The 25741-nt window shown below is 45.4% G+C and overlaps 1 protein-coding gene across 7 annotated transcripts in view; it reads left to right on the top strand.

The window, feature by feature from the left end:
- Positions 1–17794, top strand: part of SLC8A3 (solute carrier family 8 member A3) — a 138751-nt gene extending 120957 nt beyond the window's left edge. For 3 of the 7 annotated variants that reach the window (XM_046647011.1, XM_046647010.1, XM_046647012.1), the window contains exons 4-8: positions 6276–6293; positions 10290–10414; positions 10972–11071; positions 12796–13071; positions 15685–17794. In XM_046647011.1, the coding sequence (XP_046502967.1) occupies positions 6276–6293; positions 10290–10414; positions 10972–11071; positions 12796–13071; positions 15685–16061 (896 nt within the window). In that variant the 3' untranslated portion in view covers positions 16062–17794. Of the gene's footprint in view, positions 1–1223; positions 1328–6275; positions 6294–10289; positions 10415–10971; positions 11072–12795; positions 13072–15684 lie in introns of all 7 variants that reach the window. The other 4 variants (XM_046647013.1, XM_046647016.1, XM_046647014.1 and 1 more) reach the window with 4 other exon arrangements.
- The last annotated feature ends 7947 nt before the right edge of the window (positions 17795–25741 follow it).

Here is a 25741-nt window from a genome sequence, read left to right as displayed (position 1 = left end):
CTGAGCCTGTCTAAGGAACGGAACAGGAACATCAGAGGCTCTGATGAGACATTTCAGCTATTGTTCTTTAGCACCTCTTTGCCCTTTGGAGAGCATTTAGGACTAAAAAAAAAAGGAGAAAATAATAATCAGGGCTCACTAGTGGGGCCACCGAGCCCACTGTGGTTCCATGAAGGACCGAGGGCAGCCACACAGGGAGATCCAGGCCCACGTAGAATCTTCTCCACTGACGGTGGCCCTGAGCCAGCCTCAGGCCAGGCTTCAGAGGGAGTGATTTTCGAGGAAACTTTGCTTCCCTGGATGATTTGTTTTTAAAAGACACTATGCTTCGTTGAGATACCCAGAAATGAACAGAAACCTCCATTGCCTTGTCTCCCAGCCCCTTGATAATCAGCATTTAAGGAAGCCAGCCTTGGGGCACATCACCCCTACATGATAGAAGTCCAAAGGTGATTTAGAATTGGATGATCTTTACTATTTAGTCCACACTTCCCCAGGAGTGCATCAGCTGTAGATGTTAAAGGAGTCCTGTGTGATATTGTGGTTAATACTTATTTATTTTAGTTCCTACCACTGAAGGCTTGTGAGATAAAGAATGAGAAAGAGAATAGAATCCTGGCTTTCTTGCTTTCTCTCTCTCTCTCTTATTTCCCTTCCTCGTAAATACTTTCCTTTTAAAGTTTTCTCATAAAAATTTAAGAAGTGGGTCTAGACACAAGGAAGGGAAACAAGCCCCTAGCTAGGTACTGTTGACATGTTTCCTGTTACAGAAGGGCCCTGGGTCATTCCCAGTGGGCCAGTGGTTTACCAGCTGCCCAAGGAAATGCCACTGTTACCATGTGACACCCAGTGGAATGTGCTGCCCAACTCACTTCGTACTAACCACCAGCAGGATCTAAAATGACTCCTCCCCACCATCACCCCTTCTGCCTTCCCAGTCCCCGCCTGTCCTTCTGGATCCCTTCCTTTGCCCACTTTTCCTTGCCTCCTGGCTCCCTTTCCCTCTCACCCATAAGGACAACTATGACCAAGGAGACCAGCAAAGCTAAGACCATTTCTATATAAGAACAATACAATCCACCGTAGTCCTGCCAAAAGGCACCATGGCGGGACTGGGCTGCATGTGCCAAGAGTGATGGGGAATGATTTTAAAGGCTGTGCTCCAAGTGACCAACCAATCAACCGACCCAGTCGACACACTCTCTCTCTTGTTGTCCCTACAGGAAAACCATAAGGGTTAAGATAGTAGATGAGGAGGAATACGAAAGGCAAGAGAATTTCTTCATTGCCCTTGGTGAACCGAAATGGATGGAACGTGGAATATCAGGTGTGAGATTCTTTAAAAAACAAACCGACAAACAAAATAAAACATCGAAAAGAAAGAAAAGTGTAAACAAACTGAAAAGCAACAACAAAAAGCAACTATGTTTTTTCTCCCTCCTTTTATTCCCTTTTCCTCCTCCTTTTGACCAGCAGACTTTTTATTCTCTTTCCTCCTGTACACTCAATCTCACCCTGTTTCGGTTATCGTCTCTGCCTTCTTAGCCTTAGCTTCTTACAAGTCCTCCTTTCCCATCTTCTGGGCGCTGCAGCCTCGACTCCTCATCACCCTAATGAGTTCCACCCTGTGCTCCAACTATCCAATTACCACTGTCCCCTGCACTCTCCCCCACAGTCCACACACACATACACCACAACCTGTAAATGTGGAAATTCCTTGGTGGGTGGGGAGGAGAAGAAAAAGAAAGGAATGTGATGCAATGCATGCCTGTGCCCATCCCTGCCTCCTTCCCCTCCCCACCCCACACTCTCTAGCCTGGGTTGAATGGGGAGGGTCTGGGATGGGGGCTGGGGCCCATGTTGCAATGATGCTTTGACAGTTTTCTGCTGCATTCTCCAACCTCTTTTGAGTGCTTGGCAGGTTATACACTTGCAGAGTGGCCCCTAGGCCCCTCTGCCCTTCATGAAGGTAAGTGTTTTTATCTGGCTGTTCGGAGTTGGGTAGACTGTAGCATGGAAAGTCTTACCAATTGTCAGAGGCCACAGCTTCTGAGAGCTCTCTGAGAGAGAGTTGTCTTGTGAGGTAGTCATGCCGTCTGGAATCCTGAACTATTCTTCCTTCCCCTGGCATCCCACCCCATCCCATTCTACCTCTGTTCCTAGCCCAAGGTAGGGTACTTTATTCAGACGACTCTAAGATAATGCAATCTCTAACGCAGAAAATTAAGAGTCTGCCAAAGGAAGAAAGTAATCCAGGTATGGCAATCTCCCTAGCCAGAGGGCCCTGGAAAAGGACTGACACTGGGCATGAGTACTGACTTATGGGTTTTCCAACAGGAGAAGGGACTCTTAAGTGGTATAGCTGGTGTTGATTCCTGAGAAACAGGTGTTGAACGGTTCACAGAAGCCTGCCTTTGCTTTGCATCTGCAAATGAGCCTATCACCCAGATCCTAAGACAACTCTCATCCCACATCAGAGAAGTGGCCTCATTTCCTCCTTTCCTCAGGACATGCATCTTGGAATACCTGCCAGGCTTCCATTCCTAAGGGACTGATTATGTTGCAACCCAAGGTGGATGTAAGGAAAGACTTCTTCCCTTGAAGAAAATAATTGGAAGCCACTACTTTGAAAGTGTTGGAGGAATATATGTGGGAATGGGTAACAGTGCTCTTGGGAAAGAGGAGCATATTCGCACTCCCCTTCAGGAGAGTTATGCTGCTGGGAGCCTCTTGGAGGAAGGGATAGTGAGGCTCATCTGTTTGTCAACACGGGGTGATTATTCTCCAACTACTTGATAGTCACATGACAATGAACAGTGTAAAGCCCTTCACTCAAGGACAGATCCAAGAGATTCAGCAGCTATACTCCCAAAGGCTCACCAACAGGTCTTCTTCTCAGACCCGTATGATCAGTTCTCATTATCTTCTGGGGACTTTCTCTGCACAGCTGACCAGTTCTGTGCGCACACTGATTTGGACACATGTGGTGTTCTAGAAGCAGAAGCCCTTTCCATCTTACGTTACTCATCCTCTCCTTAGCCACGTAATAAGATGCTGCCATGCACCTGACTGCCAAAGAGTGCCGGGAGAAAGAAAAAGTCTCTGGTTTCATTGCTTCCTAGATTGTGTTCCTGCCAATCCTCCAGTTTCAGCTACTGAGAATATTCTCAGAAATTGTCTCAACACCTTCCCTACCTCATTCCCAACTCCCTTGTGCGTTGACTCTACATCTTCACGAGTGGTTGGATGCAGCAGACACCTGAGGCCATTGTAAACCAGTTTCATCAGTTTCCACAGTCTCAGCTACTTAGGTGCAAATGAAAGGAGCACAAAGGATCATACAGGGTAGCTGGAAAGAAGGCAGTGGCTCCAGACAAGAAGAATGGGTTGGAAGTCCATCCATGACTTTATTCCATCAGTAAGGAGGCTCTCTTTTCTACCTCCCCAACAAACCGCTATAGCAGGACAGCAAGTGACCTGAGATAAACCTTGTGCTCTTCAACAGACTTGGCCAAACACAAACATCTATAGCTACTCTCCATTTGAGGACCCCTTTTTTCTGTACTAAATTCTCTGTCCAAGGGGATGTTAGGAAAGCCCTGGTAGAGCCTAGCCCGGGGGGAGGGAGTAGGTGAGAAAAACAGGATTTCATCAAGCTATCGGTGTGATATGCCCCCAAATCTTCCCATACCAAGATGCCAAGATAGAAGGTGACAACAGGAAATGTGTCATTTCCTGGCCTGCAGTTCTATTCACTATAGGGTAATTTTCAGTTTCTTCAGCTTGTCCCATATTTTGGCATCAGACCATAAGGTGAAAAGTCATAAAACTTGATTGTCTAGGCTCAAAATCATAAGAAAATCTATCCAGATTTCCTGAATTCCCTGCTGCTCTTGGAGTGAGAAACTGCAGTGGAAATTGCTTTTCATTATTGTGGCTGCATGGGAGAGTCTTAGGCATTCAGAGCAGCATAGGCTCTGCATGGTCAAAATGGCAATGGCATTACAAAAAATAGTAAAGGACTGGATTTGAAGTAAGAGAGTCTATTCTTGGCAAACAAAACAGACCTCAGAGGTGAAATTAAAATCTCTGGACCCACTGGGGGAGGGAAAAAGAGAGGATGAATAGGCAACACGGTTGCTCTGGAGTAGAGTAAGCACTGGAGTCTAGAAGTGCACTTCTGAGAGCAAAACTGAGCAGCAGAGTCAAAGCTGCCTGGCCTGGGCCTGGATACTGGATGCCTCAGGTGGGAAGGGAAAGCACTTTCCCCCAACAATGGGGCCTGTTTGTGCCTTCTTTCCCACATCCGTGGGCTCACCCTGACAAGCTGCCCAGATCTTCCAATTACTCACTGGGCTGTGCTGTGTCCTGCTTGTCCCTGGAATATGTGAGCAGAGATGACTCTGACCTGATGCTGGGGATCAATAAAGGGGAAAGTTCAGCTCCAGCTTATCTCTTCAGCAGCAGCAGGAAAAACACCCTGGACGTATTATGTCACTCAAAGTTGGCCTACCTGGCTCTTGCTGACCCATCTATAACTGCTAGATGGAAAGTCTCAGATTCACATAGACAATGACCAGAGATGGTGTGATTTCAGCTGACCGCAAGCCCTTTCGCTGCACTAGGGATGTCTGAGTGAAAACCACGGCAGCAAGGACCTTTTTGGAAGAGCTGCCTCTTATCTGGCCTACCTGTGTACACTGATGTGTTCCAGTCTCTGGTCTCCATTGGAACTTGGGGGCCAGGGATGGGGGCTTTTCCAGTGGGTGGAGATCCATAGAAGGAACAGAATGAGAAAACTCTCTTGCTGTCTCTCTGTCTGTCTATCTCTCTATCTCAATGTAGTAAAGAGATCACTGATCCATTATCCCTTGGAATTCAATATGGGAAAACCAAAAAAAGTCAACTGCTGTTCACCCCGCTTATATACCATAAGGATTCTGGATCTACATGTGCCTTCAGTGACTGTGAATAAGGAATGATGGGTCACAGGCTTGAGTTGCATTCCTAGGGATTCTTAGAAGAAACAGTTCACAGACACTCCCCCGCCACCAACACACTGTTTCCTCAACATCCTCCATCAGTCACCCGCTACACCAGGGGTATGTGACAGGATGTTCCCAGACCTTTGTTTGACAAGAACCAGGGAGTGAGGGACTGTTGAGGTGAAAATGTGGTGTGTCACAGAATTTTTAATTTTTGGATCTTGAAGTCTAAGAGAGTTAAGCATAAGTACAAATTTAGAGGGCTAGGGACAACCTGTGTTGGGCATATCTTTACCTCAGCTTCCCAGTCCATGTAGGACCTTGTATATGTCATCTTCCATCTGTGTATATCTTTTGATATGACAGTCTCTCCAGAATATCTGGACTCTGATTTAAACTTTCCTTTCTGGAACAAAAAGACTACCATCCAGAGATGCAGCACCACAGGATCTATGAGAAACACAAATGCCAAAATAAGGCAACAAACCTTTATCAAACACCTACTAGTTACCGTGACTTTACTAGGCACAGGTGATCCAAAACGGTAGGAGTCCATGGCCCCGACCTCCAGGCTGTGTCTATAAAAAGACAAACTGTTTCAAGGAAAACATTCTTCAGGACTTACCTTTTCACTAGGTCATTCTTTCAGGGAAACTCAAAGTTCTGGCCAGCATGGCAGCTAGCAGGCCATTTGTGGTCAAATGTTATGGGCACTGGGAAGCTGAGCATGATCTGATTAGGAGGTTAGGGATGAAGGACACAGAACTGCACACTGCTCCACTCTTGTGCACCATTACTAGCGCCCTGAGCTCCTATTCAAGTGCCAGGGTCCTATTCTCCACTGATAAGCCAGCCACTTTGGCAGGGTTGGAACCCATACAGTTTTCAGTGTAACTGGATTCTCACTCCATTACAGAATAGATGTGAGAACCCGGTCTCTTAGAAATTCGCAAATGACCAACTCTGTCTGCTCCACCCACTTGGTTCCCCCATCCTCATTCCTCTATCCTTAGCCCTCAGAGTTGCAGGGAAGCTGTGGGGAAAACTCTTATTTAACTGCAGGGCCCTGGTGCTCAGCAGCCTCTCAGCGGCTCACACCTCTTGCTGCTGCTGCTGCTGTGCATGCTCCATATGCTGCCTTTTGCATGTCGCTGCAGAGCTCTCACCTACTAAGCTCACTGCTTTCCTTATGCTGCCAGCAACCACAAAGCCTGGGGACACTTTCAAGATGGGACCTTAATGCTCTTTCCTTTTCTTTCTTCCCCTTGTCTGATATCTATTTGCAAACAGCGCTCCTGTTGTCTCCAGGTAAGAGGTGTCTTGCCCTCTCTTTTCTATGTCTTGCCAGTGCCATTACTTACTTTAAGATCAATGTCCTTTGATTTATTAGTAGGAACCATGGGCTTGAGTTAACTTGACAAGTTCTCCCAAGGACTGGGAGATTTATTTCCCTAATCATAATTGAAGTAATCCTAAGGACGTAGACAATTCCTTGAGCACCATTTCTGCCAGTAGATGTGGGTAATGGCGTAGCTGGTTTTCTCTGGGACCAGGAAGAGAATTGAAATTTACCAAAGAGATGGTGGGTCGCAGACTTCTCCTGCATCTTAACTCATTGGTCCTCTCATGTTGTGGGGCAAGGAGAGTGAGAGTCAGAACTGAATCTCCTAATAGGATCATGATGGGATTTGAAAGAAAATACTTTGATCTCAAAGAACCCAGGGAAAAATAATCAGGAGCTTCTATGAGAAAGTGGAAAACAATTTTTAAAGACTCTGGAATTTTACTGCTCCTGGAGATCTTCCATCTCATCGCAGCTGAGACCTAAATTGCTAGAACTTTGGTTCGTTTGTCATTGACCCTTGAATTCACATGTGCCATGGACGACAAGAAGAATTAGGATATTATATTGGATGGGGGCAATTTTCTGGCTGGAAATAGAAATTTTAGGGAATTTATTGTAGAGAGATCCTCATGCAGAATCTATATCCTGTTGTAGGACGTACACCTGCTTTGAGAGTGTGCTTGAATTAGTGGAATCCAATCATAAACAGTGTCCAACTTTGTGAGCAGATAGGAAAACATTTCCATCATATCTGGCAATACTTCTGTTCTTGGTGCAGGCAGAGTGAGCTATACAAGACATCTCAATATATTTTAAAAGAACATTTTACATTTCATCAGCTCTTTGAACATATAAAAATTTTGAGGTCATTAAAGAAGCAAAGCACCTTATGGAATTCTTTGGCATTCAAAGTTACCTGTAGGCTGCACCTTGGGTTTGAGAATGGGCAGGATACACAGTAAGGACATTTGCCTCCTTGAAGCCTCAAACAAACAATGTAAACCCCTACATTTTCTCTTTTTGAAAAAAAATTACTCCAGTTTCCTTGGCCTCTTGCGTCCTCCTTATACCAATAGGATAAGGACTATCTCCAACCCCATATATCCTACTATTCTCGCAGAGTATTGATGCTACAGCATCAGGTATTCCTTCTCCACTTCACTCATCCTCTTGCCTGAGAAGGTATTTGGGCTTCTTTGTTCCAACTCTTGACTCCACCCCCTCCCCCCCACCAACCACACATATATACACACAAGAAAGATTGTGATTTAATTTAAGCTTCTTTGTACTTTTAACATATTTGCACGAATGCCAATAGAAGCTAAAAGAGGAAAAGAAGGTGTCGTTTCCTGGATCTTTCAATCTGTAAACCTTTAATTTAAGAGCCCTTGGTTAGATTTTAAATTCACTGAAAGTCCCAAATTCTTGTTTGAGTTTTCCTAGTTGGTCAGGCAAACATGATTAACAATGCCTGATGGTGAAAGATGGAGAGTAAATATATTCATTCTGAGCTACACCACCAAGCTCAGGGACCTGGAAATGAGAGCACTGGCTGCATCTCTCCAATTCTTTCTGAGGATGTCTGTAGAGCATTCACGGCAATCTGTTCTTGTCTGGCCTGGCAAGCTCTTTGTTCATCCAATATTTGTTCAATCTTCCATCCTATTCATATTCTCTCTCTGTCTCCCTGCTGTCTCCTCCTTTTCCTAAATCTGAGAGTTTGTTTAGTGAGTCTGAATATGAAGATCACCTGTCCTTTATTCTCTTCCCTTGAAATTCTGAGGAGTTATGTAAATAAGTGATCAAAATCTATATGGTCTTTTTGGTTTGAGACTTATACTCTATCAAGAAATTAACTTAATTTGAATGCAAAGGAATTATCTTTACAAAAATAGAAAACGGCAGGAATTACTACCAAACCAAGACATTAAACCAGAGTTGATTTAAAGGCAAGTGAATCAATCAATTAATAGATAAATAGATAGATATGGAGTATCTCTCAGAGGCTGAGGCAGAGCCAAAGAGAGAAGATTGGTTATTTGTCAAAGAGATTTTTACAGAAAGCTAGATGGAAAGACTGACTGTCACCACAGGGGTGGACAGGTCAGTAGGTAGATCAATATCCTGCCAGATGGATATAGTGCTAGATTGAAAGCTAGGCAAGGGGTTAGACAGGTACATTTATATGTCACTGGAGAACTCATTATATTGGTATAAAGTTCTTGTGGCACGTGTAAAGTATGACATGGGGGAATCGGGGAGGGAAGAGTGGAATAATACTGTCACTGCTGGATGGGCATTGTGAGTTGGTGCCAAAACCTGCAAGTAGGGGGAAAGAGTACCTGTGCTTTTAAGGAATCTATATGTCTTTTTCCAAGTGCTTTTTCTCAGATTGGCTTGCAGTCTGGCTTCTAGGATCACTGACTTCATAGCCAGATCCCTGGATATACCCAGATGTACCTTCAGAATTAACTAATAAGAGACTCAGAATCAATGGATTAAATGAAGTCAATCTGCTAGAGGGTATCTGCTTACTTAGAAATATACAGAAGGACACTGATCCTTGAGAAATCATTGTTTCCGAAAGCGGTGACCAACGCCTGCAGGAGGACAGCACCATGGACAGCTCCCAAGCATTTGGGGATTGCCTTCTGTGTTTTGTGCCAGAGCACCGAGTAAAACAGCCAGCTCAGGAATCCTCCGCACACTCTCTTCCTATCTTCATTCAGGCAAACTAAGAAAATCCTCATATAAAATAGATTCTCTTCTTGGTAACTTACACCTTTGGTCTATAGTCTTCCAGTAAATTCCTTTCCTTGCAACCTCAAGAGCTCAAGTCTCCCCCCTCCCCATGCTTCACCAAGTCCCAAGATAGAGAGAAAAGAAGACCTCCTTGGCCTCTCGCCCATTTTGTCCTTGAGATTATCCAAGGACTAGAGAATTCCCCTAGGAGATTCACTGTGAATGAAACCAATTAAGGAGCCAAATAAAAGAATTAATTGCATGTAAGAATGAGAACTTGGATAGAGAGATGTTTAAATGAGCTCTGAAAGAAACAGGCTGCCAAGAGCAATTTTCTAATCAAAGGAGAATAAAAAGATTCAATCTCTATTTCACTCTAATCCAGAAAACATGTCTTCATGGTGAAGTAGTCTTAAAATGGACTCACCAGCTGAAATGGAAAAAATTTCTAACTGTTCAACAAGAGAACAGACCACTGGTACATGAGTCAAGATGCTGAGGGACACAGGGAATGCCTCAAAAGAAAGTAAAGGAAGAGCTTTATTTTGTTTTGTTTTTGAACAAGTATTTGTGTTCCAGAAGAAATGTGCCTGACTCCTGTAGAAATCCTGGGGATCTTTCATTGGAAAATCATGAAGTTTTTTGGGAAATCTTCCAAGTTTCTCATTGTGAGGATAATATTCACTTGTATGAAATGTAGATATTCCTGGAAACATCTCTCCTTTCTCCTTTATAGAGAAGATAGTCCGAACAGTGTTAGAAACAGATGTTAATGTGAACCAGTAGACATTCCCTTTGGATTAAAATGTTCTTCCGATCCCCAAGAACTCTTTCATGAAGTAGTTGAACAAACACTCAGGCCCAACAGTTCAGAATGGTTAAAGATCAAAAGATTTGGTTTTTGTTCCCAACTCACCAGTATCTCACCAAATGACTTGGGGACTTTACTTAGTGCTATTTCTCAGAAGGTCTTTGGGTCAGGTTCCTCACCCAGGTATAAACTGGAAAAAGGAATGCTTATCCCAGGCCTTCAAAAAGCCTCTCATGGTCTGATGGTCATAAAATGTCCAGCACTTTACAGAAAGAGGCACTAAAAAATACACAAAGTCTCCATTCTCAAGAGCTATGTGCCCACTGCATGTGCCTAATACTCTGAGCTTTAGACTTCTAGGGAACAGCGAATGTGCTAAAACTAGTCTGATTTTGTTTTGTTGCAGAGATGACAGACAGGAAGCTGACTGTGGAGGAAGAGGAGGCCAAGAGGATAGCAGAAATGGGAAAGCCAATATTGGGTGAACACCCCAAACTAGAGGTCATCATTGAAGAGTCCTATGAGTTCAAGGTCAGGCCATAAGTGAGATCTAACAGATAACAGAGTGATGGGGTGGGAAGTAGAAGACCTGGAGTTTTCTTCTAATTTCACCACTGAATATGTGAAGTTGAAATGGAGTGAATCATTTACCCACCCGACCTCAGTTTCCCCATTTGTAACATGGAACAAATAGTGCCGGTATCCTAGGAATATTGTGAGAAACATAACGTAGTATATGGACTAAATGGGTTATAAAGCCCCTAGATGTATCATCACTAGTGTTTAACTGTATTTTTAAAATGAAGATACTAAAATTCACTCCTCCAGGGCGAGGTTTATTGACATTATTACCATTATTCTATATTGTATTGCTCTAAATATCCAATGTCAGCAGTCACAACCAAAGAAAAAGGAAATAGAAGGATTATCCCAGAAGACATCACCCAAAACCATTCCGTGCATAACTTTCAGAACCCTCGTGGAGTCCGCTGAAATGCAGGACACCTTTCATTCTCTTGAAGCACCAGATTCTTCAGTGGTTCTGCGCATTCTCACCTCATGATTCCAAGTTTTTATCTCCCTGACAGAGTACAGTGGACAAACTGATCAAGAAGACGAACCTGGCCTTGGTTGTGGGGACCCATTCCTGGAAGGACCAGTTCATGGAGGCCATCACTGTCAGTGCAGGTGAGAGTGTCTCAAGGGGGCACAGGCCTTGCTGGGTGAAGCAGACAACACCAGAAAAGGAAAAACACAAGCACATCCACAGCCCACCAATTTCTGGGAAGGCGTCTGTGTCCAGTCTTCCCAGCTCTAGTCCTAGATGTTTGCATGTTTCACTGGGCTGCTTTGGAAAAGAATCACGGGGCAACTGAAAAAGTCTGGCTATCTCTGATTTCAAATCCTGGTTCTGTTGTGTAAACTGAGACAGGTTACCCTCTCCGCTTCTCAATTTCCTCAGGCCAAAAGTGAATTATTGCTACCTTCCTCAGCAAAAAAAGTAGAAAGGCACAGAATCTGGTACCAAACACTAACTCAATAAATTCTGTTTTCCATCATTCCTTCCTCTCAGTAATTTGGTCCTCATTTTCTATAAAATGGGGAACTATTCTGACTTAGAGATGCAGGGCCCAGAGTTGGTAAAATCTTTGCATTGACTTTGACAAACCTCCACCCTGGATGATTCCAAACCTCTCCTTCAGCATTTGTTGACACGTTCCCTCTGTGATGCCTCACAGCAAAGCCAGAGTCCCAGAGGCCTGCACACATGTTGGAATGTGAATGGAAATGGTCTCACCAACACCACCAATATTGCCTCTCGGCACCACTGAGGCCTCCTTATACAGCCGGCCCTGAGCACTACTGGCCTTGTCTCTTTTCATGAGACTTTGTTGTCATAGCAACCCACAGGGTCATATCCCCAGGGCCCCAGAGCCACAGCTAAAGTGCAACCAGGAAGAGAGAGCTGCTGCCATCACTGCCCCACTTTTCACATCGCCGGCTTCAGATATTCCCAGTTCCCCCTCTGATGACCTTATTTTGCCCCTAAAGAGACAATACACAGAATGTAGGCCACATAATCTAACCCCTTCCTTTATCAAATGAGGGAAATAAGGTTCAGAAACAAGAGGTGACTTATCCCAGGTTACAGATTGTCTTCATGGCAAAGCTGCAATGGAACCCAAGGATCCTGACTCCTGCTCTTTTGAAACACAGCGTCCACGGGTTCTATCAAAACATTACAGAGGTTGCCCTTGACAAGGGGCCAGCGTGTCTCAGCACATTCTCTCCTCCTGGACTGCTGAATGGGCAATTCTGCCCATCTTTCCTAGCAAGGACGAATAAGGCCCATGCCTGCTCTGTCCTGTGGGATATTTGGAGGATGGCACTGGCTCTTTGGTGTGTCCGCATGATCTGGAATGACAGCCGTCCCTCTGGGATGGATAATGAGCAGAACCACAAGGTTGTTGCAACAGTCACGTCAGGAAAATTAGAGAGGAGCCCCACTGGCATCCAGTAAAGAGTGGACACACAGCTGATTTCACTTTTCTTCGCCTAGGCGAGCAAATGCAGCCTCTCTACCTTCCTCTCTGGTTCCTCTACTGCCTTGGCCCTCTCATCTTCTCCCATTCTCTCTCTTAATCTCTTTCTTCTCTTCTTTATTCCCCGTCCTCTCTCTCTCACTCTCTCTGGGAGCCCTGCATTCAAATTGACCAATGAGGCACCCCTACTCAATTCTCATTTCCCAACTGTTTTCTGGTGCCCATGCCCTGGCCTACACCAGCTTCCCAGGAGGGAGCTGGAGCCTGCTTCCAGCTGATGAGGTTCGTGATGTGGTTCGAACTTGACCTCCTCATGAATGGGGATCTGACCTCGCTGCCCTTTCCTGGGCCTGTTTCTCTTGCCTCCAGCAGGGGACGAGGATGAGGATGAGTCAGGCGAGGAGAGGCTGCCATCCTGCTTCGACTACGTCATGCACTTCCTGACAGTCTTCTGGAAGGTGCTGTTTGCCTGCGTACCCCCCACAGAGTACTGCCACGGCTGGGCCTGCTTTGTCGTCTCCATTCTCATCATTGGCATGCTCACAGCCATAATCGGAGACCTGGCCTCCCACTTTGGCTGCACCATCGGCCTCAAGGACTCAGTGACAGCTGTTGTTTTTGTGGCGTTTGGCACCTCTGTGCCAGGTGAGAGTGAGGAGTGCTTGGATTTGCAGAGAGGATATTACCGGGTTCAAGTGACCCCTACAACTTTGCCTTGTTGTCTTCCTTCCCATCTCAGATCTGAGCTTAACAGAACCGCTGCCCCTAAGCTGCACAGTAGTCAATCAGAGAGATGAATGATAATATTAGTAATGATAGCCAACATTTCTTGAGCACTTTTGATGTGTCAAGCACTATGTATGCTAAGCAATTTACATGGGTTACCCCTATTCAAAACCCGATTCGATAGGGACAGTTATTATCCCTACCTGACAGATGAGGAAACTGAGGCCCACAGAGGTTAAGTTACCTGCCTAACTAAGTGGCCCAATTTCTTTTTTTTTTTTATTTTTTTAAAGATTTTATTTTATTTATTTATTTGTTTGTTTTATTTTTCCTTCTTCTCCCCCAAGCCCCCCAGTACATAGTTGAATATTTTAGTTGTGGGTCCTTCTAATTGTGGTGTGTGGGACGCCGCCTCAGTGTGGCTTGAAGAGCAGTGCTAGGTCCCCGCCCAGGATGGGAACCAGTGAAACCCTGGGCCACCGCGGAGTGTGCAAACTTAACCCCTTGGCCGTGAGGCAGGGTAATTCAAAGAATATAGAGACTGCTCTCCTTCCGCTTCCCTCTGGCAATCTCTGAGAGGCTAAAGATTAGCCTGCTTGAAGCTGTCACAATGGAAATGCCCACAAGCCTTCTTGGCCTCCTCTGCTTAGGACACCTGTCAGTACAGAATGTCACCCAGGGGGAGAGGCCAAGGAAGCTTAGCAAGTTCTTGTCCTTTCATATGATGTATTATGTATTCTTTTCTTCCTTATAAACACCTAGAGACAAACAGGAACGGGCATGCGTGTATTCATTCATTAGACAAGTATTTACCGAGCCTGGTACGGTATTGTGCTAGTTGCTGGGGCTATAGTGAGAGGCAAGACAGACATGCTTCCCTCTCCACGTGGAGTTTATCATCTAATGACGGAGACTGTACTCAACGACTATAATTAAAATCATCTCTGTAAGTTCTATGAAGAACAAGTGCATGTGCTGTGCAAGTATAAAACCGAGGACCTGGGCTGGTTCAGGGATGGCTTCCAAGGGAGGACATACGTAAGCCTGGCCAGGATGACAAGTAGAAGATAGCAGGCAGAGAGGGGCTGCATTAGCTCATGTTCCTTACTTAGTTCACTTAGGGTCTCCAGGGTATCTGAACCCTGAACTCCCGCCAAGGAGCTGACCTCGCAATTGCCATAGGAAGAAAGAGACAGCATCCTCCTACCAGAGGGTTAGGCTGAATCTCATCAGACAGGACTGTCCTGACTGGACCAAGGAAACGTATCCTGCTGGAAAGTAAACTAAATCTACATCACACTCTTGGAAATCCTCTTCCAGAAACCCCAGCACAGACCAGTGGGATTATTTATCCATTGGTGTTGCAAGAGGTTTGGATCATGGAAATGCATTGGGTGGTAGGAAATTAGATAGATGATCCGGGGATGATCCAGGTGGAGGAGATGCTCTGTGATCTCTGTTCTCCAGGCCTCAAAGGACCAGAACTATCAGAGGGGAAGGAGCAGATGTGGAGAAAAGGAACAGACGTGGGGAGAAATTGCAGAGGATCAGAGGCAAAATAAAGCAGGATCATAGGCAAGAGATCTTCTCTGGGAGAGCTGAGCAAATTGGCAACAAAGAGACAAAGCAGGCTGAGCCAGGCAGGGAGAGAGCTTGGGGCACTTCCAAGTCCTTGCAATTGGTCCAGGGAATAGCTGGTGACGCTAGGGACTTGAAGAAGGTTATGCTATTGTCCACTCAGCTGACTGTGGTTTGGCTGAAGCTCTTTGGATGGAAGGTGATGGTTTGGAAAGAGCCCTTATATTAGAATTTTAGGGTCAAATCTCCCTAACTTCCCATGTGACCTTGGGCAGATTCCTTGACCCTTATTTTCCTTACCTGTGAAATAAAAAGTTGGGGTAGTTGTCCCCGACAGTCCTTTCAGTCCCTGCAATCCGTGCCAACGGCTAACATCAAACCGCCAGCAGGGCCCTGTGCTCCACATACTAACTGCAGAGGCAGAGCTCCGCCTTCCTGGAGTCCACAGCTCCCCACGCACTTCCTCGTCATAGTTCCCCAGCGCGTTTTCTGTCCCCGTAAATCGAGCACCTCGCTCAGTGTTGAGCACACAGGCATCGTTCAATAACTATGTTAAGTGAGTACATGCCTCGTGTGACAGTTACAATCAGGCATCTACTCTAAGCAGCTTCCCAGGATGTCAAGGTTCCCTGGGAAGATATTATGGAAGAGCAAACTCCCCTTACTGAAAAGTAGCCAAAGGGAACAATAAACCCACTCGGTAAAGACCAGGACCAGAAAGATCCTGTGAAATCTTTCAGACCTAGCAGATGAGGAATGGGAAGCCCAGAGAAGTGAGGTGACTTGTTCAAGGCCATGTAACTTGTTAATGGCAGAGCTTGGGGTAGCCCCCAAGCGCGTTTCTCGTTCCTGGGCTCAGCCAACTGTCGTCAGCTGCCTTTTGGACATACTCAAAGGTGGGCCCTCTACTTCTCAGCCTCCCATCAGCTCCCATTTGTCTCTGCCCTTTTCCAGATACGTTTGCCAGCAAAGCTGCAGCCATCCAGGACGTGTACGCAGACGCCTCCATTGGCAACGTCACAGGCAGCAATGCCGTCAACGTCTTCCTGGGCATTGGCCTGGCCTGGTCCGTGGCCGCCATCTACTGGGCCCTGCAGGGACAGGAGTTCCACGTGTCAGCCGGCACGCTGGCCTTCTCCGTCACCCTCTTCACCATCTTTGCATTTGTCTGCATCAGTGTGCTCCTGTACCGCCGGCGGCCCCACCTGGGTGGGGAGCTCGGTGGCCCTCGTGGCTGCAAGCTTGCCACGACTTGGCTCTTTGTGAGCCTGTGGCTCCTCTACATACTCTTTGCCACACTGGAGGCTTACTGCTACATCAAGGGGTTCTGAGCCACAGGACAAGGCCTCTAGCAGGACAAGCCTAGGACTTCTTCTAAAAGAAGGGCACCTCCCCACCAGTGACCTCTCTGGGATGAGCAGCCCTGGAGAGGCAGCATCAGGACCCGAGCCCCAGGAACTTCACCCGACCTAGGCCCTGGCAGTGAACTGAAAGGGCAGAGTCTTAATCAATCCAACAGAATGGAGGAAACACCCACTTTACAAAGTATTTAATTCAATACAAGCCAACAACAGCAACAAACCCACCTCCACCCCATCTTCCCATCCATGTCCCTGACCCATAGCAAAGGTCAGACCCTTTCACCATCTTCTATTCCACCTTCTTCTGATTATTCCTTTGCTTCTACTTTGCTTGGGGGCAGGGTTTCTCCTGTCTGTCCAGTTCAATACATCACCATTCTCTCACTCAGCTGGTGAAGTGTGAAAATGAGTCATATTCATGTGGCTGGTTTGGGGTTCTCTTTCCTTGTAATCATTGTTGTGGTTGCTTTAATTTTTCCATCAGGTTTTGCTCATTGTTTTTTTTGTTCATTTCGTCTTTTCTTTCTGAAGTTAGTGACAAAGGTGCTGGGAAGGATGTTCAAGATCTGAGCCGACGGATAGAGGGATGAATTTTCAGACACACACCTGCCAACTCTCGCTGGGTAACAGCTGTCTCTTGGCTCCATTGAGGTCTCGTCCCCCATCTCCTTTTTTTTTTCCTGAGTTCTTGAGAGGGCTGATGGCATTCGAGTGGAAGTAGGTTTGCACACCCACTCGGGGCGCTAAAGAAGGGGCGAGGCAGGGGGACTGTGGCTGTAGCAGGAGGAGCTTTGTATGCTTATGTCAACATCAAATTTAAACAAAAAGTCATTATTCTCTTCTCTGCCCAAGCCTTTCAAAGAGTGTCTGTCTCCTTGTGTCAATGTCTATATGTTTATCCTTCTGCAGGAAGACCCACCAAGCAGGAGATACAGGGCAAAACGAGAATGGTGTGTGATGACAAAGGACAGCTGGGGAAACAAAAGAGATGTATGCCTTCTTGACTGTCTTTGGCTTTGTATCTGAGGCAGGAGAGAAGAGATGCTCACCCAGTGAGATCTTCAAGGGAAAGATGATATTTAAAATGTCAGTGCTTCTGAGAAATGTCATCTTTACCAACCCCTCACCTTCTAATGTACCAGACTAAGAAGGCTGACTATATTTCTTGAGGCAATGCAAAAACTTAGAGGTTTATGGGAAAACAAGGGGCTCCTTCCACGTCTCCTGAGCCCTCAGGTCACTTTGAAAGCATTTTCACAAGATAGGAACTGGAATTGCTCATCTCTTCCACATTCCTGCTTGTTTTTAAACCTTATGAAGCTCTTTCTCCAGCCTGTGGGCTATTTCTTGCCCCAGTAAAATGAATCTTTGTTGCCATAATCCCATGGAGCCTAGGTTTGTAGAAAAACAGATTGCTGCGCCCTACAGACATTTTCTGAACAAATTTTGAAAGGACCTGGCTTTAAAACGTACACACACAATAAACACACATACAAAATCACCACCAAACTGCCCACAGATCTTTAGGCTTTCTGCATTGACATAAATACATTTTTTAAGGGGAAAAAAGAAATTAAAAAACACCTGTTTAATTTTAAACACATTTTTTAAGAAAAAATTACTAAAAAAGAAACAGTGCTCATGTCATAAGCTATGTTGACAGTTGCCAGTGGAAATGTTGGGTTGGTTTAAAAAAAAATAAAAGCTATACTTATATCTCTCTAAAAAAAGCTTGCTTCTCCCCATGTTTCTTCAGGAAAAGGTCCAGGGGGCCACTTGGGTTTCTTCTGGAGCAAATGTGGTTGAGGGAAAGGTGTTGTCTCCTATTTGTATCTGCTGTTTGCATCTGTCATCTCCTCAGATGCCAGTGTGCCAGACCCAGTATTTTTAAAGCAAAAATGCTTCAGGGAAATGCCACCTGTCAAAATGTGGACTTCAGGATGCTGGAAGACATAAGCAGTTGAGCTGGATGATTAAAGTGAAGGAGGTTTTTGTATTAGAAAGGCACAGTGGGGCAGAATTCCAGTGAGGCAAACAGTGCCCTGTATTTATTACCAATGGGCATACTCATTTACTCATCATTCATTCAACAAGTGTATTTGAATACCTTCTATGAACTGAGCTACATTCTGGTGATACAACAAAGAGTAGCATATAGTTCCAGACCTCAAGAAACTCACAGTCCAGAGGAGGAGGTAAAACTTCTTTTAATCAAGGCTCTTTTGGTTACAAGAAACAGAAACCCATTAAACTAGTTCAAGAAACTAGGGGGGCCATACTGCAAAGGCCTGGTGGGGGGCTCTTGTGGAACCCAAGGTAGGAGGCCAGAAGAGCCTGAAAGCCCTCAGGAACCGAGGCCACTCTCCATCTCCTCAAAACCTCATGGTCTTCCCCATCCTTGCTTCCTTCTCCCTGTCTGGCCTATCCACTTCCTCTCCCTCCCAAGGTGCTTCCTCTGCTTTGCTTGTCTTGCACATGGCCCAGCACAGCCCCCAGCCCTGACACTATATCATGACCTCACAGCATCCTCCCCACAACTAACTGGGACGTACCTTTTTTTCTCTAAGTGAAAATTCTCAATGGAGAGAATGTGGCTAATTCACCATCCCCAAAGGGCCATTTCCAAAAGGCAGAATCCTTTGTAGAAAGCTGTGTCATGGGGGTTGGGGAGCCTGTGAATTGGTTGCTTTGTGTTAGGTGTCCACTCCTGGTCAAAACAACTCAGGTAAGGAGAAGAGAGTGGTGAGCACATTGTATGTACTGTTGCCCTTTCCAAAAGCTAGGTGTTAGGAAAGAGCCTGTGAAGCATATGAAGCACCAAGGTGAAAATAAAAATTACAGTTCTATGCCATGAGTGCTCTGAGAGTGGCACAGACAGACCACCATGGGAGTTCACTGGAAAGAAACACTAACTCAGCCTAGAAGAACCGAGGAGGACTTCAACAGAGAACGCAACATTTAGGTAGACTCTTGAAGGAAGAATCAATAATGTTTTACCTTGGTGAGGGGGCCTGGCATTGAAGGACAAAGAGAAACGGTGTGCTCAAAGGCACGGGTGAAACAAGATAGGGCACGGTCATGGAATAACAGTGGTTGGCATGGCTGGAGTAGAGCATTCAAGGAAACACAGAACAACCCAAAAAGCAAATAGGGAGAAGGGTTTGACTCAAAGGCTCATTCAGTTTTTTGCCAGCCACTAGACTGAAAACAAAAAATGCCCTTTAGCTTATTAAATGGTAGAGCAAAATTATGAAATCCATTTGTACCCATCTCTTCCCTTTTTTGAGTCATTTCTGGGTTATCCAGATGTTAGGCTTTATTAAGAGTGAAGCTGGGATGAACCACAGAGGATGGGGAAGAGGATTGAGGAGAGGAGCCTGGGAATCTGAAGACCTGGATTCTAGTCTAGATGCTACCACCAACTGGTTCTGTGGCCTTGAATCAGTCCATCTCTTCTCTGGACCAGTTTCCTGAACTACAAATAAGGTTTTAATAGACGGCCTCTGAAGCCCATTACTTCTGGGATTCTAAACATATGTATACAAAACTCTGTGTGTGTGTGTGTGTGTGTGTGTGTAATCAAACTGCCTGTCAACCATATATGACCGAGCGTTGCAGACATCTTTCTACAGTTCCTTGGCCCTGTGGCCTATGTATTAGTCAGTGTGAAAAAGGCATTGTAAGCCACTGTGCACATGTTCATTTTCAACACTTTTTACTGACTAAGCCACAACGTTCCCATCCCCTTGACTCATTTATTACTTAGCATAATGTTAGCTGCTGTAATAAATAAACCCCAATATTTCAGTGGCTTAGCAAAATGAAAGTTTATTTCTCACTCATATAATAATCCAGTGAGGATGTTCCTGGTCAGCAGGTGGCTTTCTTCCACATGATGATTCAGAACTTCCATTTACTTCTATTTTGTGATTCTGCCACTCTCTGAGGCCTTGGAGCAGCAGATGGGAAGGAAATTAGAGAAGGCACACAGACTTCTAACTGCCTACTCTGACGCGATAGCCATCACTTCTGCGCATATTCCATCAGTACAGGGTAGTGGCTTTCACCCACCCAAATGCAAAGGAGACTATGAAATATAGTCCTGGCTGGGCAGCCACTTTCCAGTGACCGCTCTATCCCACAAAAGGATGAAATTTTTATGAATGTCTGCCTCTGCTGCAATCCCTCTGTGATTAAAGATAGATATTTTTAGTATCGTTGGCCAAGAGCAATCTGATCTTTGTCTACGCGGAGTTTTATGGTTTACAAAAACCTTTCATCCACATGTGTTTGAGTTTGACAAGAACCACAGAGGTAGATATTATTCCCATTTGATCAATGAAGTTCCGAAAGGTTAAACATTAGCCCAGGAGTACACAGTAAGAGGCAGGACACAAACACAAGTTTTCTGGTTCCAAATCTAAGCTTTTCCAAGAATGGCATGGTCTCTTTTCACAAAACCAAAACAAAGAATGAGACTCCAGGAGTCTGATCTCGCCAGTGAGAGAGCCCCTCAGAGGCAGCCAGGGCCCAGGAGGGAAGGCAGAAGCCAGCTAGCCACTGGTCCTCTCATCCTCCTTCGGTTTCCTCTCCTCCCCTTTGTCTCCATCCTCACTGAGCAAGGAGCTTCCTCTAGGGGCAGCTGAGTGGACTGATGTTCCAGCAAGAGCCAAACTGGTGGAAATTTCCAAAAGGGAAATTTCACTGTGATGAAGTGATTTGTCCTGAGGAGTCTAAGTACAATTAATGTTGGAGAGTTACCTGGTCCCAGAGATTGGGTGATTCAAAACACTTCTTGGGAAAGGGTATCCAAAAATGATTCCTGGAAAACTGCCCTGAAGGCATGTCATGTGACATTTAGGACGTTTTCAGAAAAGGACAGGGAAGTCAAACTGTCTCTAAGAAATGAGATTAGGCTTTGCTCATAAACTCGAAGGAGATTCATCATTCTTCCTTAGAAATCTGGAAAGGAGGTGACCCTGGGTAAACTAGTTTGGTTCCTCAAAATCCTTAGATTCTGATTTATAATCTTAGTCCTTTCTGCCATGTCTCAGGTTCTTCCCAATTTCTGCATCAGTGGAAACAAAATAGGAGCTGGCTGTCACTCTGTTGCTCCCCAATCATCTTTATTGTAACTGCACAGCACATGAATGGGATTGCTTCCACAATGCGTGATAACAGTTCACTCTTCTGCTATGATCAGCGACTCTGGCTGGTCTTTGTTCAATCCATTTCTCTTTCCATGAGTGTGGGGCAGAAGTTAAAGCCTGGTGGCCTGCAGGCTTGATGTGTTTGACCAATGAAGTGTTTTTAAAAAAAAAATAGAATAATTGTCAATGTTTTAAAACTGAATAATTTTGTATAAAAATATGGATTTCAGCTTCTCTGGCCACACTGGGTGGGCATTCCCATGTAGCAACAATCCAATGGAGTTGATGAGTGGCCACCCCGTGTAGACAGGGTTTATGCTTTCAGTTCACCAGAGTCCCTCCCTGGCCCACCTCTCTCACTCACATGACCCTCCTGGTCCCTGTAAACATTTGTGCCTGTGACACCTGTAGGGGATCAAGGCTTGATGTTTTGCATTTTTGGCCTTTCACGTGTTGGTGCTAATCTCTAGTTTTCTGTGGGGTTTGAATCCCAGTTGCACCATTTTTACCTTTTGTGGGATTTTAAACAATTCACTTTAACCTCCCTGAGCTTCAGTTTCTCCAATTCAAACATACAGTTGTTGCAAAGGTTAAATGAAACATTTTCAAGGCAATTACCATAGTGCCATATACGTAGCAGGCATCCTGGAAATGTTCCTTTCGCCTCACATTGAGGGCTTGTGGTAAAATCCCTTACAAGTTGTGCCATCAGAGTCTGAAATGTTTGAGAGGCCTGTCACTGTTCCAGTGGGGTAGACAGATGGCCTCAGGCCACCACATCAACATGCCATCCCTCCATATGTTGGACCAGGCAGGCTTCATAGAAGTGGAGAAAAGCTCTTCACAGTCTTGCTTCCATAGTAGGACCAAGCCTCGAGCCCCTGGGCCTGCATGGGGCACAGAGGTTAAGACTTGGAGGGATGGCCAATGAGCACCAGGACCCCCAAGTCAGGCAGGCCCCTTGGCACAGTCGAGAAGTGAGGCAGATACTTTTGGTATCAAAGAAGGGGTGACACAGGAAGAGGTGACAGGCCATATAGAGTCTTCCATGCTAATAAGTAAGGTGGGTTATGGTAGGCAGAAATCCCTGTGGGCTTGCAGAAGGAGGCGAAGCCTTGGGAGAAGCTATGTAGTCTGTCCAAGGTCATCCCACAAGTAAGTGGCAGAGCGGGAATTAACCTCCTAGGTCTACCAGATTTCAAAGTGACTGCTCAGTATCTTCATATGCACCCGTTGGGTATGTAAGACAGGCATTGTTTACTTTCATAGTATTGATGAAGAAAGTGCAGAGCACAAATAGGATGACTTATCTTCTTTCCCCAGAACTTTCCTGGTTTTAGCACTGAAATTCCCATGTCCTACGAGACCCCTCAGTCCTGGGAAACTAAGATGGTTGATTGCCCTAGAATATTATGACTGTCTTACACAGTAATACTTACTACAGTGCCACTACTACTAGTAAATGGCAGTCTCTATACATGCACCTTCTGCTACGTCATGCTGTCATCTTTTACCAACCATTTCATGTCTCATTACTCTCATCCAGCACCTCAGCAGCTGGATGAGATTCTTCATCTGGTGGGGTGACCCAACTCTCATTCCCACAAAATTGGAATTCTTGCTGTGATGCTCCACTTTTTCATTGATCCCTTTCAGGCAAGGGAGTATGAAAAGGCATCCCTGATGAATCATCAGGTCCCAAACACAGTCCTTCTTACTCTCATTGTGTAGCAGCCACCAATTCCCTCTAACTAATAGGATAATCACCCACTCAGTTCACTGATCTCCTCTTCTGCCTGCTGGTTTATTGGCATGAAGAACCCAAAATGGCTAGGAGTCAGGCTCAGCTTCCAAGTCATCAGAACCATAACCATGTTCCTAGTGGAAGAATTTCTCCCTTGGGCATTAGGACTTCCAAACTTACTGAGCTCAGGGTTGTAGGGACAGAAAACAAAATTCTTCAAGAAGATTATTAGACATAATAATGAGAGGGATCACCCCACCACCATCCCTTGGTCCTCAGACCTATGCATTCTGTGTAGGGGCTGTCAGCACTATATATACTGGTCCCAATTTAAAGCATACACTGCATTCAGTAGGATAGCATCCCAACCTCACAAGGTATTATCTCCTAACTGGTGCTGTAATTGGGCCTGCAACAGGTCATTCCAAGATTATGTCAAACCAACCACCTTTGAGTGATGGGAAATACGCTAAGATGAATGCCTCTGATTGGAGGCCATGTTAAAAAAGATACGATGGCAATGGATAAGGCACTCTGAAGTCCATGCATGGAAATGTTAGCAGAAACACTACAGACCAATCCAAACCCTGAATTTGTGTCCATCTCGTGTGAAGAATAACTGCTACCGCCTTCACGATGGGAACACTCCAATCTAATCAACCTAATACCAAGTAATAGCTGATCTTCCTGGGAGGAAGTACCATATTAAGGGTTCATCAGTTGCCTCTGCTATTAACAGGTTGTCCACTTACCAGATGAGCCTCGGTGAGAGGACCCATATTATTGAGCTCGAGCACAGCCTCCGTCCCTGTTGCCAGGGCCATTCTGTACATGGGTCCATTGAATAAGCATCAGAGTAGCTGGAGAAAGATGCCAACTAAGATCTACAGCATGAGTCATCATCTGATTATTAAGAGCCTCCACCATCATGATTACTGTCATGTAGGCATTTATATAGGACACTAATATTTTCACACTGGGGGCTTCATTCAAGAAGTCCATACATACATATCCTCCCCAAACTTCCTTGTCATCAATTAGCTTCCTTTCAAAGCCTCAATGAGCCAGTCACTCCTTATCCACTGCACATTACTCAGTGTAGATCCATAATTCAGGCCAAAGTGGACAAGCAGATGTACTTCCTGAAGTTCTGCCCCCGGGAGGATTGCCATCCAGTCTTTGAGGGCCACCCCCGTGGGGCCATAGCATGGCGCTGTCCACCTCTGGCTGGTGCTGGCACGCTGTGCAGATCCATCCCTGAATTAGGTTCGTGCTTTTTCCTCCTTTACTAACTGGTCACGGAGAATTCTCTGTGAAGCCATAGTGTGGTTGAAGGAGAGGCAGCAAAGCTGTAGGTACAGTTACCACGGGAGTCTAAGTCGTCTGTACTGATGCCTTCTTGACCTGACTAGCCTGGATTTCATATCTATCTCTTTCACTTTACAATGGAATGCTGCTTTGCAAGTCCACTTTTATAGTTTTCTGGGTAAGGCACCCAGTTCTACATGAATAGTTTAAGTTGCATGTTCTTGGTTTCATTCCTTCCTGACCTGTGTGCTTAAGAGACATAATGGAGTTGAGTATTTAATTGATGCTGCATCTTGGGCTTGGTCCATATCCTCCCAGTGGCTACAGGAGAGAGGGACTCCTTTAAAGTTTCCTGGAAGGACTTCCAGTTGTCCACATGCATATTCACAGCTTTTAATTTGACTTTTTCCCCATGTGTGGTCCCTAAGGCCATACGAAGAATCAGGTGACTCCACAATTTTTATAATCACTGTTTTAAGTGCTAGAACCACTTGATCTCCCAACACTTTGCCCTCTGCTTTATTCCACGCCACCTTCAGTAATGATTTGGGTAATTATGATGCGACCGTCTACCATGAACTACCTGTGTCCCATTTGCACTCATCAAGGAAGTTATTCTTAGGCCGCTCAAATACATGACCAACCCAAATTCAGAGTCCCATTTTATGAGTTGTTTCCTGGGACCACTTCCAGCATCAGTCTTGTATAGAATCTCAATAGAAACAAGTGGCACATTCAAATTTGGATAATCCAAAGGTGTGGACAGAGTGTTGGAAATCCAGGCTAGCAGTAGGGGAGCTGTTACCACCCCTTGGCCCAAGTTGCAGAGGAGAAGAGGTTTTTGGAACCGAGAAGGAGAGAGAGTCATGTAGGTAAGCCTCTTCAAGAGGAACAACTTCAGTGGAAAAACACAACCAGCCCAAGGCAACCTCACAGGAAGAACCAGGGAGTTAACTCCGTCTTCCCTCCCCTCCTACCCTCCTGTCTCCTGTTGGAACTCCTGTTATCCAGAGGGCACAGGAGCTCCATTGATGTAGTTCATACAAGTCAGCCTCCCATGGCAGAGCAGACAGCAGGTGGAAAAGGCGGAAGACTATATCTAGGGAGCCAGGCAAGAAATTTTTGGCACAGCATGTAGAGTTGTTGCAATGATTTCATGAGATAACAGACTTAGCGAAGTGCCTGACGTATAGTAAGCACTCGCAGGTGAAAACACTGATGAGGCCCAGAGAGGTGAAGCTAACTGCTCAAGGACACATAGCCAGTTCCTAGCAAAGCCGGCTAGGGACTCCTGTAGCTGGTGCTCTCTCCACTGCCCCTCCTGCCCTGCTAGTCCACATGGCTTTTGTTACTAAGTTTTCCCTTCACTAAGAGATACTAAGTTTAGCTTCTCCTCAAGGAGTTATCTCCCCACAATACACCCCCATTACACCTTTTTGCAGTGGCTT

Source organism: Equus quagga, chromosome 20 (assembly GCF_021613505.1).
Source record: "Equus quagga isolate Etosha38 chromosome 20, UCLA_HA_Equagga_1.0, whole genome shotgun sequence".
In the NCBI taxonomy this organism is placed as follows: Eukaryota; Metazoa; Chordata; class Mammalia; order Perissodactyla; family Equidae; genus Equus; species Equus quagga.
This window is presented reverse-complemented; position numbering and strand designations above follow the sequence as displayed.